General features: G+C 38.9%; 1 protein-coding gene across 1 annotated transcript; it reads left to right on the top strand.

The window, feature by feature from the left end:
• The first annotated feature begins 284 nt into the window (after positions 1–284).
• LOC125687960 (C3a anaphylatoxin chemotactic receptor-like) lies at positions 285–7,522 on the top strand. The gene is made up of 2 exons (XM_048933353.1): positions 285–428; positions 2,014–7,522. Exon 2 carries the CDS (start codon positions 2,015–2,017, stop codon positions 3,404–3,406), a length of 1,392 nt encoding a protein of 463 aa, XP_048789310.1. The 5' UTR covers positions 285–428; position 2,014; the 3' UTR covers positions 3,407–7,522.
• The last annotated feature ends 7,867 nt before the right edge of the window (positions 7,523–15,389 follow it).

Here is a 15,389-nt window from a genome sequence, read left to right on the forward strand (position 1 = left end):
CACGCTAGGTTTTGTATTTGTGAAGTAAATGAAGAACATTTCACTGTTACGTTAGTAGGCAAGACAACTGATTTGGCATTGAGATTTTGTGTCTTCTTACGGAAAGTTTAAAGTATGCGTCTGTAATTATCACTCTTTAGCTTCCCGATTTTCTTTGACGTAGGACAGTATTTCATTTTGACAGTGCTGAAACCGCTTCTTATGGTTTTCTTGCTTTGCTACTTACCTGCCAATTGCCTTTAAATCTTCAAATAAGAGACGCTATAAGCCTCTCCCTCAGGGTGGGAAGGTTACCTTGCATACACATGCAAATTAAGGGAAAAAAAAGCAGTTCCTAAAATGTAATGAGCTTCTTTTTTTGCAGTCACTCTGGACACAGGACCGATGCTTCCTGTACCCTGATGCACTGCAATATTTGCTTCACTGAGGTAGGTGCAATAAGCTACAGTCTTGCTTTCTACTTTAATGTGCAGTTTCATATTATTCACTCTTGAAAACCTTTGTCCCCCCCTTCAGTTCTCATTTCCATCTTCGTAATTGCTGCTTTCCAATGACTTACTTCATAGCTTTCCTTACAAGTCAACTCACCTAAAAGACTGTGAACAGTTATTACAAAAAAAAAAAAAAAATGTTAATTGCAATGTCTGTTGTAACCATTTACATAATTTTCTTTGTGATGGAACAGTTCAAATGCTGGAGTGATGTACTCCATCTTTAGACTATATGTTATACAAGAAAGAGAAAGATTATTTGGATGTGGTTGTTCTTATTTTGTTTTATTTTTAATAATAGCATAGATTTAGACCTGCACTTAGCAGTCTGTGACTGGCATCTCATTACTGGCATAACAGAGGTTTAAATAGAAACAGCCTTGGTTTTCTTATTCATGTAATCTCAGTTACTTGTGCAGGTTGTATTCAACTCTTGCCTATGCATTTTCTTTGCCTTCTGGAAATTCTTTTACTGATCATTCAGCAACATAACCATCTTCATTGATTTGTCAAGACTGTAGTTAACAGGGATTTTAAAAACAATTTTGTTAAAGCTTACAAGATGAATATTAAGCTCTTTTTCTCTGACCTGCTTTTGCTTTTCTAGATTTCTTAACTTTCTCTTCTTAGTTAACTAGCATCTACGTCTAAGAATGACTGAACAAATCAAATTTTTCTACTGCCACCTCTCACAGTTTTAAACCACTCCAAGATGTTCTGTGACTCAGCTTCACTTTCATGCAATATAACAGCTTTTCTTAAACCTAAGTGGTTCAATAATCGTATTACTATTGCTCCTTATTTCTTTTTTATTCAACTGTATCTCTGTCATTCTTAAACCATTTATTTCTTGCCTTTCTCATCAAGACTAGCTTTCCAAAGATCTAGCAAAGAGCTCAGGACATATGTATAGGCTAGAAAAGAAAGGAGAAGGAAGTGCTTACTGTGACTTCCTTAAAAATGTCCTTTAACAAACAGAGTTGCTGTCTTATCCATTCTATTTATAATTTCCAGAAAGTGGGGCAGAGTTATTCCAGTAAGATAATCATTGCCTTCTCAACCTAAGTCTATTTAACTGGTTATACCAGGAAAAGATTGCTCATTTGAAAGGGAAACGAAACTAAAATGCTGACATCATTCTGTAAAAGAAAATTGCATACAAAGCAGGAAGTTGATCAGGAAAGAAAAATGGTGATTTTGAGGGCATATAAATAAAGTGGGAACTTCAGTAGAGAATAAAAAGAACAAGGCTGAAATCAAAAAGGATGACAGAAATAGAAGAATATAAGTGCATACAGATCTCCTGTTTGAATAGTGGACTTTTCTTAACTAAGCCACTATAAGAATGATGAAGCTGAATAATTTCCAGATTAGTATAGGTAAGCATTTAGTGCAAACAAGTATAGGCCGATGCCTTTGTATCCATCCAGCTCAGTACCATTTCCTGACTCAGAGATTCTTCAGTACAGACAAAAAACCTGGGGAGGTGCCTACTAATTTCTTCTCTGTTTTCTAACTACAGAATGCCTCCACTCCTGGTTAACAGCAGTTCACATGAGCAGGATGCTATATATTATGCACCAGAATCCATTGGCTCCCTGGTTATCTTCATCCTCGTTTTCATCATAGGTATCCCAGGCAATGGGTTGGTTATCTGGGTAGCTGGTTTGAAAATGAAGAGGTCTGTGAACATCATCTGGTTCCTAAACCTTGCTGTGGCTGACTTCATGTGCTGCTTATCTCTGCCATTCTTCATTGTTCACTTGTTCCTCAACGAACACTGGCCATATGGTTGGTTTCTCTGCAAAGTCATCCCATCAGTCATAATCTTCACCATGTTTGCTAGTGTTTTCCTACTTATGGTGATCAGCATCGACCGGTGCCTCCTAGTGATGAAGCCCGTCTGGTGTCAAAATCATCGAACAATTAAGTTTATTTCACTACTATGCAGTGGCATTTGGATCCTGGCCTTTATTTTCTGCTGTCCTGTCTTCCACTACCGCAACACGATCACTGATGGTGGAAAAACTGAGTGTGGGTACAATTTTGGAGATTATGAAATACTAGAATATATGGATGACAGTGATCCTGTAACTGGGTTATTGGAAGAATACTCACCTTTAGTACCAGCTGTCACATATGTTGGCACCATCTTTGCTCATCAGCCTACTGATAGTTATAGTTACCTAGATTTTCAAGCAAACAGCATATCCACCAACAAAGGCATAATTGCAGAAGCTCACCTTTCTCATGCCACTGTAGATGTGAACTCCTTGTTAAATTCGACTGCCTCTCCTGACATCAGGCTACTGGAATCTCAGAGTGATCTACCTAATACCAACTTGCCTGTACCATCCAACAATGACTTCAATTTAAAGCTACTTGATCCTCCTCTTGATTTGCTTGATTTTGACAGTGTCTTCAGTGGTAATGATTATGCCATGCCCTTTCCTTTAACTGTAATAACTATTACTAGGGCTGTCTTTGGCTTCATACTTCCCTTCTGCATAATGGCAGTTTGCTATGCCCTTATTGCTTTCAGGATGCATGCAAGTAATTATCGTAAGCCACAAAGCAAGATGCTGAGAACTATAATTCTTGTGGTAGTTGCATTTTTTGTCTGCTGGGCTCCCTACCATATAGTTGGGATTCTGTCCCTTGTGGCTACTCCTGGTACAGAACTGAAGGAGTCACTGATCCTCTGGGATCACCTCTCTGTAGCACTCGCATATGCTAACAGCTGCATCAACCCTCTGTTATATGTTTTTGTGGGGCGGGACTTCAGGGCAAAAGCAAGGCAATCACTGCAAGGAGTCTTGGAAGGAGTCTTTACTGAGGAACCAACATGTTCAAGCCCTTACTCTGTTGACAGAAGCAAGACTTCAAAAGATAAGGATGTTAGTACCACAGTCTAATGCAGGACTTCCCATCATTACTGCAGAAAGAATTCTGTACATCAACAACTCTCCACTTTTTTTTGCTTTAATACATCTGATTACTGAACAGAACTGCACACAGGGCACAGTGATGGTTCACATCAGATCTGCTAATCCACTTTATATCCTACTATAGCAAGATGGGAAGTTGGAAATACTAAGAGTAATAATCTCTTGTGAAAGACCAGTGAAGCAAGAGACCCAGCATACATTAAAGAGTAAAGAAGGCTTGCAGAATGGTTTGTAGTGCAGTCATGTACTTCAATTTCTGAACTGCTGAATAACAAAATAATCAGTTATTCGCAGAAGTCTATTAAAGATGTTCTGCATCTCCTGTCTCTGATAAAATGCAGGTGAAACCAACACTGATGTCTCTCCTCTGACTATACTTGGTTCTGAAATTTTTTTTTTCTGAAGATACTTAGAGAGAGAAGTGCTACATTTTACTACAGCATTGCATAGGAACAACACATACTCCAGTCAGCTGCACTGAACTGATTTTCATTCCCTGGTAGATGTACAAGGTATCATTTTTATACCAGGAAATATATCATTGTATAGTGGTAACTGCACTAATTCTCATGCTGTAACTATCTATGTTCATTAGTATGTACTCACTGGCTCCTCAGCACTCCTACCATTAGCGTCCTAAACTTTCCTTTAAGGTGGTGTTTGAGGCTGCCCAAATATTCCTACTGTATTTTAGCTTATTGCAAGCAGAGTTTGAGGAGCTTCTCAGCCACAATGTAGTTTTCACAGCTTTTCTGGCCAAGATGAAAGTTGAAAGATGCACTGGTCTTAGTGCTGGGAAAACAGACAGCTGTTAGGACTTCTGACTCTTGATAACCAGAAAAGTCTCAGTTGCAATGTACACTTAAGTGGAGGCTGTTAATTTAGTAATGTCCACACCTGAATTTTCTTTTCAAGGTAACTAGTAAACAGGAACCAAGCCCACATGCTAGACGCAGCCAAAAGAAATGCAATACTGGCATGAAAGTGTTAAACCGTAAACACTTTTATTTAAGAAAGCATGCACAAAAATAAATTTGTGATACCTCTCTGCCTGACCCTTGACACAAAGCACTGTGGGTTGCTACTGTGGAGCTCTAAGAACTCTGCATGGCAGGTTTGATTCCCTTCACTCCCCACAGCTGGTATCAGTGCAGAGACCCAAATAGGCAACCCAATGCCTTCCCATCCACTGGCAATTTACATGTAATTCAGGGGCAGAGGAATGAGTCACAAGATTTGACATGCATTTACATATGCAAGTGATGGTTGTAATGGATGGATGCAAGTAATACGCAGATGATGTAAATATGCAAAATGTGGGCACAAGCATTCGTGGAAGGAGTCATCTTTCTTTTTTCTTCCCGTGGTTTCAGATTTCCATGGGCCCAGCTCTGCAATATGATCTGCAAAGCGCTAACTGGCACCAATTACAGGTTGGTTTTGGTGCCACATTCCACAGAAACCCAATCACACATGCTTCCAAGCTGCATCGTTACCATCCCGAATTGGAGGCAGCACAGACAACAGTTAACTCCATGTTAAAGTTGGCTCTGGGATCCCTCATTCCTCATACTCAATGATATCCCCACCCTATACACACACATAAAAAAGAAAAAGAAAAAAAAAAAAAGAAATATCCCACTTCCACCTCCTTCCTGCAGTCAGAATAGAGGTTTTTACTTTCTTTGCCCCAGGTTTGTCAAAGCCACCATGATGTTTTATTTCTGTGTTGTTCCCCTTACTGATAAACAAGGAATAAAAGTTGGGATGGGCTTTACAAAATACTAAAATGAAACAAGAAGTTTGACAGAACACAACTGTACAAGAAAAAAAAACAAGAGAGGGAACAGAGGATACAGGTTAGAGAAGGAAGAATTTCAGCACACACTCCTGTATCTTTTTTGCTTTCCTGATTTGCTAGCAGAAACAATTAATTGGGGTTTACACTCTATTCCATCATCCCCTCCAGGTGAACTGCAAGGAGTCTGAACCCTCCTCCCCCCCCCCAGACCCCTTTTTCTACACTATACATGATACATGCTTTACAGTTACCTCTTACCTGGGTGATTATCTACACTATACATGATACATGCTTTACAGTTACCTCTTACCTGGGTGATTATATCCTTGAGAGTCCAGGGTAGAAATCAGACACGTTGGAGTTGGATCAGAGAAGAGATGAGGAGGCTGGGGTGCCCTTGACCATAGGATTTCTCTGTGGAATGAAATGAAACAAGCTGTTAATGGTCTAGACAGCTGTCTTGATCCTGACTAGTTTGCATTTCAGCCATAGAGCAGCTCACTCTAACCTGCAGAATACTGAGATGTTCAGTCGCCTGTCCTAACCAAAAGCTACAGCTTGGTAAAGAATCTTGTTCTTGGCACCTGCAGAAGTTTCTCTTATTATTTTGAAGGACATTTTTTCATCCAGAAATACCAGAAGATGGCTCAAAGTTTATTTTTTACTGTGCTGTGCTAACTCAAGTTATGGCAGATAGCTGTACGCGTTTTGATACATTGGCTAAACATAGTCCTGCAAACAGCAAAAAATATGCAGACTTGTTTCTGTTTTGATAAAGGAGTTTTAGAACAGGTTTCAAGATTGCCGAAAGAAATAATCAAATTTTTGCTATACTTACAACTCCACTTTCATTCAACATAAATATATTTTTCAGTTTGAATATGTAGAGTTGAAGTCAGACATTCAACGTAAAAATGGAGTAATGGCTCTTTATCAGACTTTTTCAAGAGGAAAATATCCCTCTCTTCACAATCACTCTCTATTCATGTCATTTCTTTGGGCAGTGTGCACATTTGTGAACAACTGCTGTCAAGAACGAGGCACAGGAAGAATAAAATTTCATCAAAAATCTCTGATGAGCACCTTGAGAACTCACTACGAATTGTGACCACGGCCACTGAACCAGACTGATGTGTTGGTTTGAAAAAACAAAGTGACATATACCATTAGTTTTATGCTTTTGTTGCTCTCTTTTTAAAACTGTACTAATAGAAGTATTAAAAATTAACATTCGTTTTGTTACTTATTTATTAACTATATTATATTTGGCTGCTCCAAAAGTAATGCCTCTTGTTTTATTGTGTTGGCCCATGACATCAGATACATACATTGGTGGTATGGCAGTAGAGACTGACCCCTCCTACCAATATTCCATTACATTTTGTTGTCATGAAACATGTAGCAGTGGAGGGGCAGTTTGACAGAGTGATGTTTGACGAGGAAGTGCATATGCAGCAAGGGAATACCATTGAATTCCTCCATATGGAAAGAAAGGCAGCCAGTGACATTTGTCACTGTTTGCTGAATGTTTAGGGAGACCAAACCATAGATATGAGCACAGTGAGGTGGTGGGTGGTGCATTTCAGCAGTGGTGACAGTGACAGTGAGTCACCTCAGCTGCTGCGGGTTTTGAGGAACATGGCTTGCAGGCTCTTATTTATTGATGGTGAAAATATGTAGCTAATAGTGGCAAGTATGGTACAAATTATTCTTCTGTAGCTGAGAATTTTCTCTATCAAGCAGAGTTACTGTACTCATCATATCTATTGTAGTTTCCATGGAAATACACAAGAGGCATTACTTACAGAGCAACCTATGAATATGCAGCCCAAAACAATTCCTCTTCAGCCAGTGAGGCCCAGACAAGCCACAAAGCTGGAAACACATGACTTAAGCTGTCTAGATCCAGGATGTAAACTCATGACCTAAGCTGTCTGGATCCAGGATGTAATCTTGAAGAAGTCAAGGAAACATCTACTTTGATGCTTTTGCAATGTAAGCAAATTAAAATTTTCTTGGCAAAAGGCTCTTGGCTTATGCACTTCATTTCCAGTTTTCATAGCCCATGCAGCTGCTGAGGATTATTGCAGACGCTGCAACAAATTGATAACCACTGCAGATGAAGCCTTCAAAGAAAAAGTTCAGGTTGCTTGGCAAGTTTATTGACTATATATCTGTTATCTACAGCAGCTGCATCCTCATAGAATAAATGCATTCAGATTTTAATTGTACAGAGATAGCTGAATTTTTAGGCAGGAGTGGAGAAGTATGAATGCAAAAATATGGAAGATCATATGGATATGCAGAATATGCCTACAGTTTCTTAAGGAAAGGAAATTGGATATAGTAACTCAAAATCCATTTCAAAACAGAAGAGCTTTTCTTCTGAGCATTCACTGACTAAAATGCAATTAAAAACATTAAAGATTTTGATTATGATTATGTAGTATTTAGTGTTTTGGGGAATAAAAATCTTTTTGTCCTTGCTTTGACTTTTCGAACAAGAGTAGCCATGCACAGAAATTCACACTTGAATCTACAGATGATACAATTTTCTTTTCTTGACATTTTTCCTTTACATAAAATTGCAACTTTCAAATAGCTAGGCCAAACCACATTTCAGAATATAAATAGGCCTTAATCACACAGAAAGTCAGTCCCTCTCCTTCTAGCTTCTTAATTTCCTGTGGTAGCAAAAGCCTTCCCACACAGGATTCTTCCAGGCTGGTTTTCAATTAGTCTTCTCTGGCTACCCAACTGTTTGTGCAACGGAGAGGAAGAATCCTTCAGTTATTAATGAGGAAAAGCACTCCATAAAATAAAACGGCCCAAGTTTATTCTTCAAAAAGAAGGCAGAGAAGACAGTCAATAATCAAAGTTAAATTTGAAGAGTACTTTTTATGTGGAAAAATGTCAAAGCTCTGTAATCTGCTCATTCTCAAGAAGGTGGAGTAAAATATCTGATTAAGACTGAACAGCACAGTTTCATGAAAATTTTCTTCAGGAAGGCAAAAGAAGGGGAAACTGAAACCATGGGGGAAAAGCTGATATCCTGTGTGATATTAGCTAAATGGGAATTAAGCCTTTGTCCCATCCCGTTCCCTGGTTTGTTTCGTCCAGTGAGTAATGTGACCAGCGACTAATGTGTACTTCACTGACTCAGATTAGGTGCACCAAAACAACCTATTATGTGTATTCTGAGCAAGCTGTTGCATATGATCACATATATTTTAAGCAAACAATGTATTAGCTTATTAACTAGTCCTTATTCCAGGGGGAGGGGGGTTGCAAGCTGAGGAGTCTCAGGCCAGCTGAAGACAGCTCTGAAACTCTCCTCCAGTGTCATGACTTTACACGCCTTTTACATGTGATTTGCCATGAGAAGTGAGGAGGTTTGGACTATTACAAGTTATGCAAGCTGAGATAAAGATGGGGGTATGAAAAACACATGACTTTGCAGAAAAGCAGAGAAACTTTCATTTCCTTGAGACCTCAATTTCAGTTCCCAAAGACATGAGAAGTTGTTCCTAGGTTAAGGAAGGGAAGGGAAGGGAAGGGAAGGGAAGGGAAGGGAAGGGAAGGGAAGGGAAGGGAAGGGAAGGGAAGGGAAGCAATAATTGAATTTTTTATACTTTCTCATGCTAGAAGTGTTTCTGGTTTCCTCTTCCAGAGGAAAAGTCTTACATGTACGTAAGTCTTCAGTTGTGTCACTCGTGTATTCTCTATTGCAATTTAGACATACTCATACATAAAGGAGTGCCACACACTTGGAGAAATGAATAAATAAAAACAGATAGAAACAGCTATGGGAGTCCCACAGGGATGCATTATATTAACTTTTCTCATTTTCCATTAGTCTGAAAAATGATGCTGAGGTTGCTTTTCTTGGGAGCACAGATAGAAATTCCAACTTGAAAAAGCCATTCTATGGAGACATCAGCTAGTGCTTTTATAACTGAGTTACATACGTCAAATGGCAGTAGAAAAAAGAGTTCATTTCTCTGTTGATGAATGATGAATAAATGAAACAGAGATTTGCAAGCATGTTACTTTTTCTGTATATACATATCACCCACAACTCAGCAGAGTTTTCTGTAATTTACGATCACTTGTTTCCTTCCCTCATTAAACTACATACCTCTGTATTCTACCCTTAGGATATAATCTCTTGACTTCAGTGTTTTTAAACACCATATACAACAAAATATATAAGAGGCCTGAAGCAGAGGGACTTACAGGAAATACTGTGATCTTTCATATCTCAGTTGTGATGTGGCTGGTTCATGCAGAAAGGTCGAGGTCCCTGCCAGTGGCTGATAGCAGTAAGCCGACCCTGCTTCTTCATGGAAACTGCTCACAGAGATTGCCAAACACAGAGGAAAATCTATGGCTTTCAGGTGACAGTACTCTAATTTGTCTGAAAAAATTGCAGCATCTAAAACCAGACATTAGTTTCCCAGAATTTCACGTGGATGTAGATTTCCACACTGTCTGCTTCCTAAACCACAGTTCTAGGAACTACACCCTCCCACTTCTGCAGAAGAATAAGAGAAAGGGAGGCATCCTATGTGGATCATATTATCATACACCACATTTGTCTCATTATATGCGCTGATACTGGGACTTTCCATTGGTGTTTTCAGCTATATATATGTAATCCCTCATGCTGTGCACTCCAATAAACTTAATTTAAATTAAAATGTGCTTTTAAAAAATCATCATATCACAATTTAAGGATTGGGGGGGGGGGGGGGGGGGAAGGGGTGAACATTTCCTTTTAGCTAGCATCTGTATTTGCCTGCCTTACTGAATAGTATTAACTTATCATTTGAATTTTAAATTCTGGCCATTGGATGCTTTTACAACCTGTGCTCTTTCAAAAAGCTTTTCAAATTAGCTGCTCTCTGCAAGGCTGGTGCAGACCATGATGCAGGACATCTGTGCTGAAGGACTAGACCTCCCATGTCTATTAGTTGGTGAAATGTCAGGTGAGTGTGAGGACAGAAGAGGTAAAGCTGAAAATAAGACAGAAGTCCTCACCATCCTCCAGTTAGGCCTGGCTGCCTCCCAGTGACTGCCCTTGTAATTAAGGCAGTCTTCTAGATGTCAGAAATACTGTGTGTGCAAGATATTTTTATATTTAAAGGACGGGCTGCTGTGGGCCATTTATGTTCTGTGAATTTAAAGAAAGTGGAAGGAATCAGGAGGAGGATAGACCCACAATATGCCCCAGAGTTAAACCTGACTGTGGTTTTGTTCTGGAAAATTCCCATAGGTAAATTATCAAAGATATTCCTGAATCACAGAAAACTTGGATCCAGAAGTAAAAAAAAAAAAAGTTTATTAAAATCAGCTTTGATTTGTCTGGGACCTCTCTGTTTTGATGCTGATCTGTCTTACCTGTCTTCTTAGTGTGAAAAAACAGCAGCACAGATTCCCTGACATCAGCTTTGAGCCTAATAATTCTTGAACTATTGACTAATTTACTCAATAGATTTCATACTGTTTTGAAAGACTTATCTCTGAATGTTGTTTTTTACTTTCCTTATAGCTCTGCCAGATAAGTGCTAGAGGAGCTCCCAACAAATTTATTGGAATTAAAAGCAATTACTGTTAGCAAACAGCCTTCAAAGAAACATATGTTCGTCCAATTTAGTCCTGTCTGTGTTGTGTATCTGAAGTTAGCATATATTTTCACTGGAGAAGAGTTTACACTGTTACATCAGTCGGAGGACTGTAGCAGGATACTGGCAGCCAAGAAAATGTAATTTTTTTAATGTGGACACCTCTTGGCTGTTTGAGGCGAGTGATGCAGCTCCTCTAGGAAGAAATACATATTAAAATGAAAGGTCAGCCTAAACACTTCAATTATGATCCCTCCTTCCATGGAAGCATTGCATTTCATCTTATATTAAGAGTTTTAAAATCTTCCTTTATAAAGCATGCATCTCAAAGAATCATTGTGTGTTTCCCTCCGAATGAATGAAATGTAATGCATCCACAGAGAAAAACTTGCTGTCTCCATTTCCACAGAACCAGGTCAATGTTTCCATCCTCCCAGTAAGACAGATGGCTACCAGAGCAGAGGATTATTTTTGGATGTGGTGATGAAGAGAATTGTAAACTTATAAAGCTTTCAACAACATTGAAAAGATCCTCAACCCGGGAGCAGCAGTTTAGAAAATGAAAAATGGTCTTTTTTTTCCCCATCAGTCTGACATCTTCCACATGTCCCAGTACTTCATATGCTTCTGTTCTGGAATGAAGTGAGTAGTGGGATTTCCACGACAATCCTTCTTGCTTTCTTCTATAAATTCAAGTTATATGAGTGGAAGTGTGAGTTCTCTGCCTTTCCATGACTTTTCTGATTTATCCTCTCAGAAATTGGTGTTCTCTTTCTCCTCTACCAAGCCACAACTGATTATCTACTTAGTGAGCAGTATCACAGGTAGTGCCATCCCTCCTGGGAACACGTACAGAATGTGCAACGAATCTGATGTCCCAATAAATAACAAAAATGCACACATGTATATATGCAAAGATCATAGTATCAGAGACCACGGTGCGTTTGCCTGAATTTGGAGTGGGATATATACCCTACCCTGCTAAACACATGAAACAGATGGCTTAGGGCAGGAATGTGCAAGCTGCAGCCTGTAGGCCACATAAGGCGAAGCACAACCCATCCTATGGCTGCCCCCTGCTCTGCACAATCATGGACGTGGCTCTGACCTACCAAGCAGCCCAGCCTAGCCTCAGCCGTGTGTGTATTGCTCAGCAGCAGCCAAACATCGGTGTGCAATAGGCACTGTCTGGGCTGAAACAATGACGAGGAGTGCAGTGCTGACTCAAGGTGTGGAAAACAGTTTTATGCATTTGTTAAACACAGTCAGTCCTGTGAACAATGAGAAATATATAGCCTTGCTTTCTGATTTAATAAAGGGATATGAGAACAGGTTTCAAGACTGCTAAAAGCATCATCCTTTTTTTTTTTTTTTTTTTTTTTTTTAAATTGATATAAATAAATTACCAGAGAAAAATATCCTTTGCTTCACAATCACACCTTATTTGTGTCATCACTTTTTGGCAATACGTACATTTTTGAACAACTGTTTCCAAAGATAAGAGTAGGAAGAGTAAGATTTCATCAAAAATCTGATAAACATCTTGAGAAGTGATTAAGAATTGCAACCGCTTCCATAAAACCAGAAAGCAATGCATTAGTTTCACAAAAACAAGGTCAAATATCCCGCTAATTCTGTTTTTGTTTCTCTAATTTTTTTTATATTTTAATAAAAAGTTTTTTTAAAGTAAAATCAATTTTGTTACATATAGCATATGGGCAGTGTTTGCTTACATCTCAAGTGATCTCAGAGTTTTAGACCTTGGATTTCTGATAGCAAGTTGATTGCTTTCCTAGATGGGTTCCTTCATTCTCTACTAATGACTAAAAATTTCATTAGCCCACAGTGGGCAAACAGACCTGTTTACTGCATAACACTGTTGATTTTAGGATTGGGGAATATAATTTCTTACTCAATCCATGTATCTGCCTTCCATGGAACTGGTCCTACTTTTGTAAATGTATTCCTGTTGGTTGCCTTTTATTTCTTAGGGACATCAACAAACTTTTTAAGGAATGCAGTTCTGTTTGAAAAAGGAATGTGTCACTAATTTTGTACTCTTCCACTGTGCTAGATTGTGGTAAAGACAACATGAGGTATGGATGGATGCTCAGCTGGAGTTCAAGCCAGAAATCCTGGAGTGTCTTATTTTTAACTGGAGAAGTGGAAAACTAATACACAGTCCAGATAACAAGTTTTCCCCAGAATTTTCAAGGCAGTGTATTTGCAGGAAACTAATTAATAGTTTCAATGAGCAATCATGTAAGAATTCTGAAAGGTAAGGTTATGTTTCTTTAGCCCCGGAGCAGAAATTAGAATGTGGCTGCTCACAGCCCTTCAGTGCACACTGGATGACTCCTTCTTAAATAAAAAATAGAAATAAGATATAGTTTCATATACACCCAGATACAGAATTCCAGTATTAAATTCAATGCCCAGATATTGTACAAAAACACAGATTTAATTGATGTAGCTATTCTTTACTGCTTCACACCCTTTTTTTTCACTTTGCAAACTCTGAAGCAAATTAGTATCTAAAATTTAAGTTCTTACTGTTATGCCTTAAGCACCACTATCTGTCTTTTTATTTATTTTCATTTATGGTAAAAATAATGCCACTAACCACTACTTGCTCACATCTGAAGACTAGTAAGGAAAAATTTTCAAGGATTTTTAGCTTGTTAAGTAGAAGACAGAAGCGTCAAACCCTGATCTAAGGGCTTATTTTATAACAACATGGCTAACTGATGTCTTTGGGGAATTCATTTCTAGTAAAAGGAAATTAGAGCAGATGCAGGTTCACTGCCAGGGCTCCTCTTAATGAATTTAACTTTTTTTTTTGACACTAGCAATGTCACTTTTTCACCCCAGTGATCTGCAAATTGAAACAAACAAGAGAGCGTGCTTGATGATGCCAGATTTCCTACAGATTAGTTTGGTGCATTTCCTCCTCTGCCACTGTTGCAACCACCTCAACTAATCATTCCTGTTTCCTTGGAGTCCTTGCTCCACTTAAAACTTGTGCTTAAATGATGGCAATTATTCCTCCTGATCCATGGGATCTTCTGTTATCAGAAGATATCATTCAGCATTGTCCAAGAATAACAGATCAGAATCCTTTCAATGACTCCAGAGACAGGAGTTAGATTAAATCTTTTGAGCAAATTTATCTAAAATGATTGGGTGTGCATTATTTGTTCCTTTTTTCTGTCAAATTAGCCAATTAAAAAACAACAAGAAAGCACTTGGTACACACCTAGGTTAGTTCAAAATGCTCTTTAGCAGTCAGCTGGAAAGACATATGCTTAATGATGTGCCATCACAAAATGCCTCCAGGCCAGGACCTTGCACGGAGCTCTGTTTATAAAACAAGCTTCTGTTTGCAGGATTTACAGCTAGAAGCTCTCTTGTGGCATGAGATATCACCCAGACTGCATCTCACAAAATATTCTCTGTCACAATATTTGCTGAAGATGTGGCTGAGGACTTCATATTGCCCTCAATGACTGTCTACTTGTGTCTTTTCATGGTAATACACCACTTATATGAAATCCTATGTCTATATGAAGTACAGCTGTATGTTCTTCTTGGGAATAATTAAATTACAAAGCCTAAAAAGGCTTCACTGCATTATTCAAATGTTTCCTCACTCAGTGGTAAGGCCTTGCTATAATTACTTGACCCAACAGTTTTCTGTGACAGTCTGGACTGTTCCCCAAATCCACATTATGTTCAGCAAGCATAAATCAACATTTCTAGGGCACAGTTCATCTCAGACTCTTGTTGACTTCTTACTTTTGCAAGCTGCACAGTGAAATGCCTATGTCTTGCCTTGACAAAGTGAGCTGAGCGAGCACATCAGCCTCCCTCTGTGCATGCTCTGTAGACCAGCTCCCCATTATCTCACAGGGAGCTTAGCAAGCAGGCTCATAGGTCCTCCAGGGAGGACACTAAAGTTGGGTAAGATGAATGCCAATGCAAATGGCTGTTTGTTCCTTGTTTTCAGAAGCATTTGCAATCTGTGCTGTCTGCTTTTCATATATACTTTGGTTTCTTCTTACCTTAGCCTGGTTTTAATGAAAAAATTATATTTTGGTAACTGATTTATGTTAAATAAATCCATCCTTACCAGAACATCAAAAAAACTGGGTCACTGAGTTCCTAACAAACATTTTCCTTGTGCATAAGGTTTTCCCAGGTAAGTAAGACCATGCTGGGTGTGACTCAGCCTGTGTTAACCAGAGTGACATTTGGAGACAGGTATCCCATGCAGCTGCTTAAATTGACATGAAGGTGCTGCTTTCACTGAACTAAGCTGCCCCTTAAACTAGCAACTTATGTTTACTCTCCTAATCTGCTTATGCAAATCTGGATGCATTTCCAGACTATTAGGAATCTTCCAGTGCACAGAAACACATATGGTCTAGGCACACAGATCAGATGAAAACATATACTCCAGTGGTGTGGGTTGTAACCACTCTTTCAGGTACAAGCTTTCAGGCGAGCAACCCGATATCGGGGTTTA

The sequence above is a fragment of the Lagopus muta genome, chromosome 1 (genome assembly GCF_023343835.1).
Source record: "Lagopus muta isolate bLagMut1 chromosome 1, bLagMut1 primary, whole genome shotgun sequence".
In the NCBI taxonomy this organism is placed as follows: Eukaryota; Metazoa; Chordata; class Aves; order Galliformes; family Phasianidae; genus Lagopus; species Lagopus muta.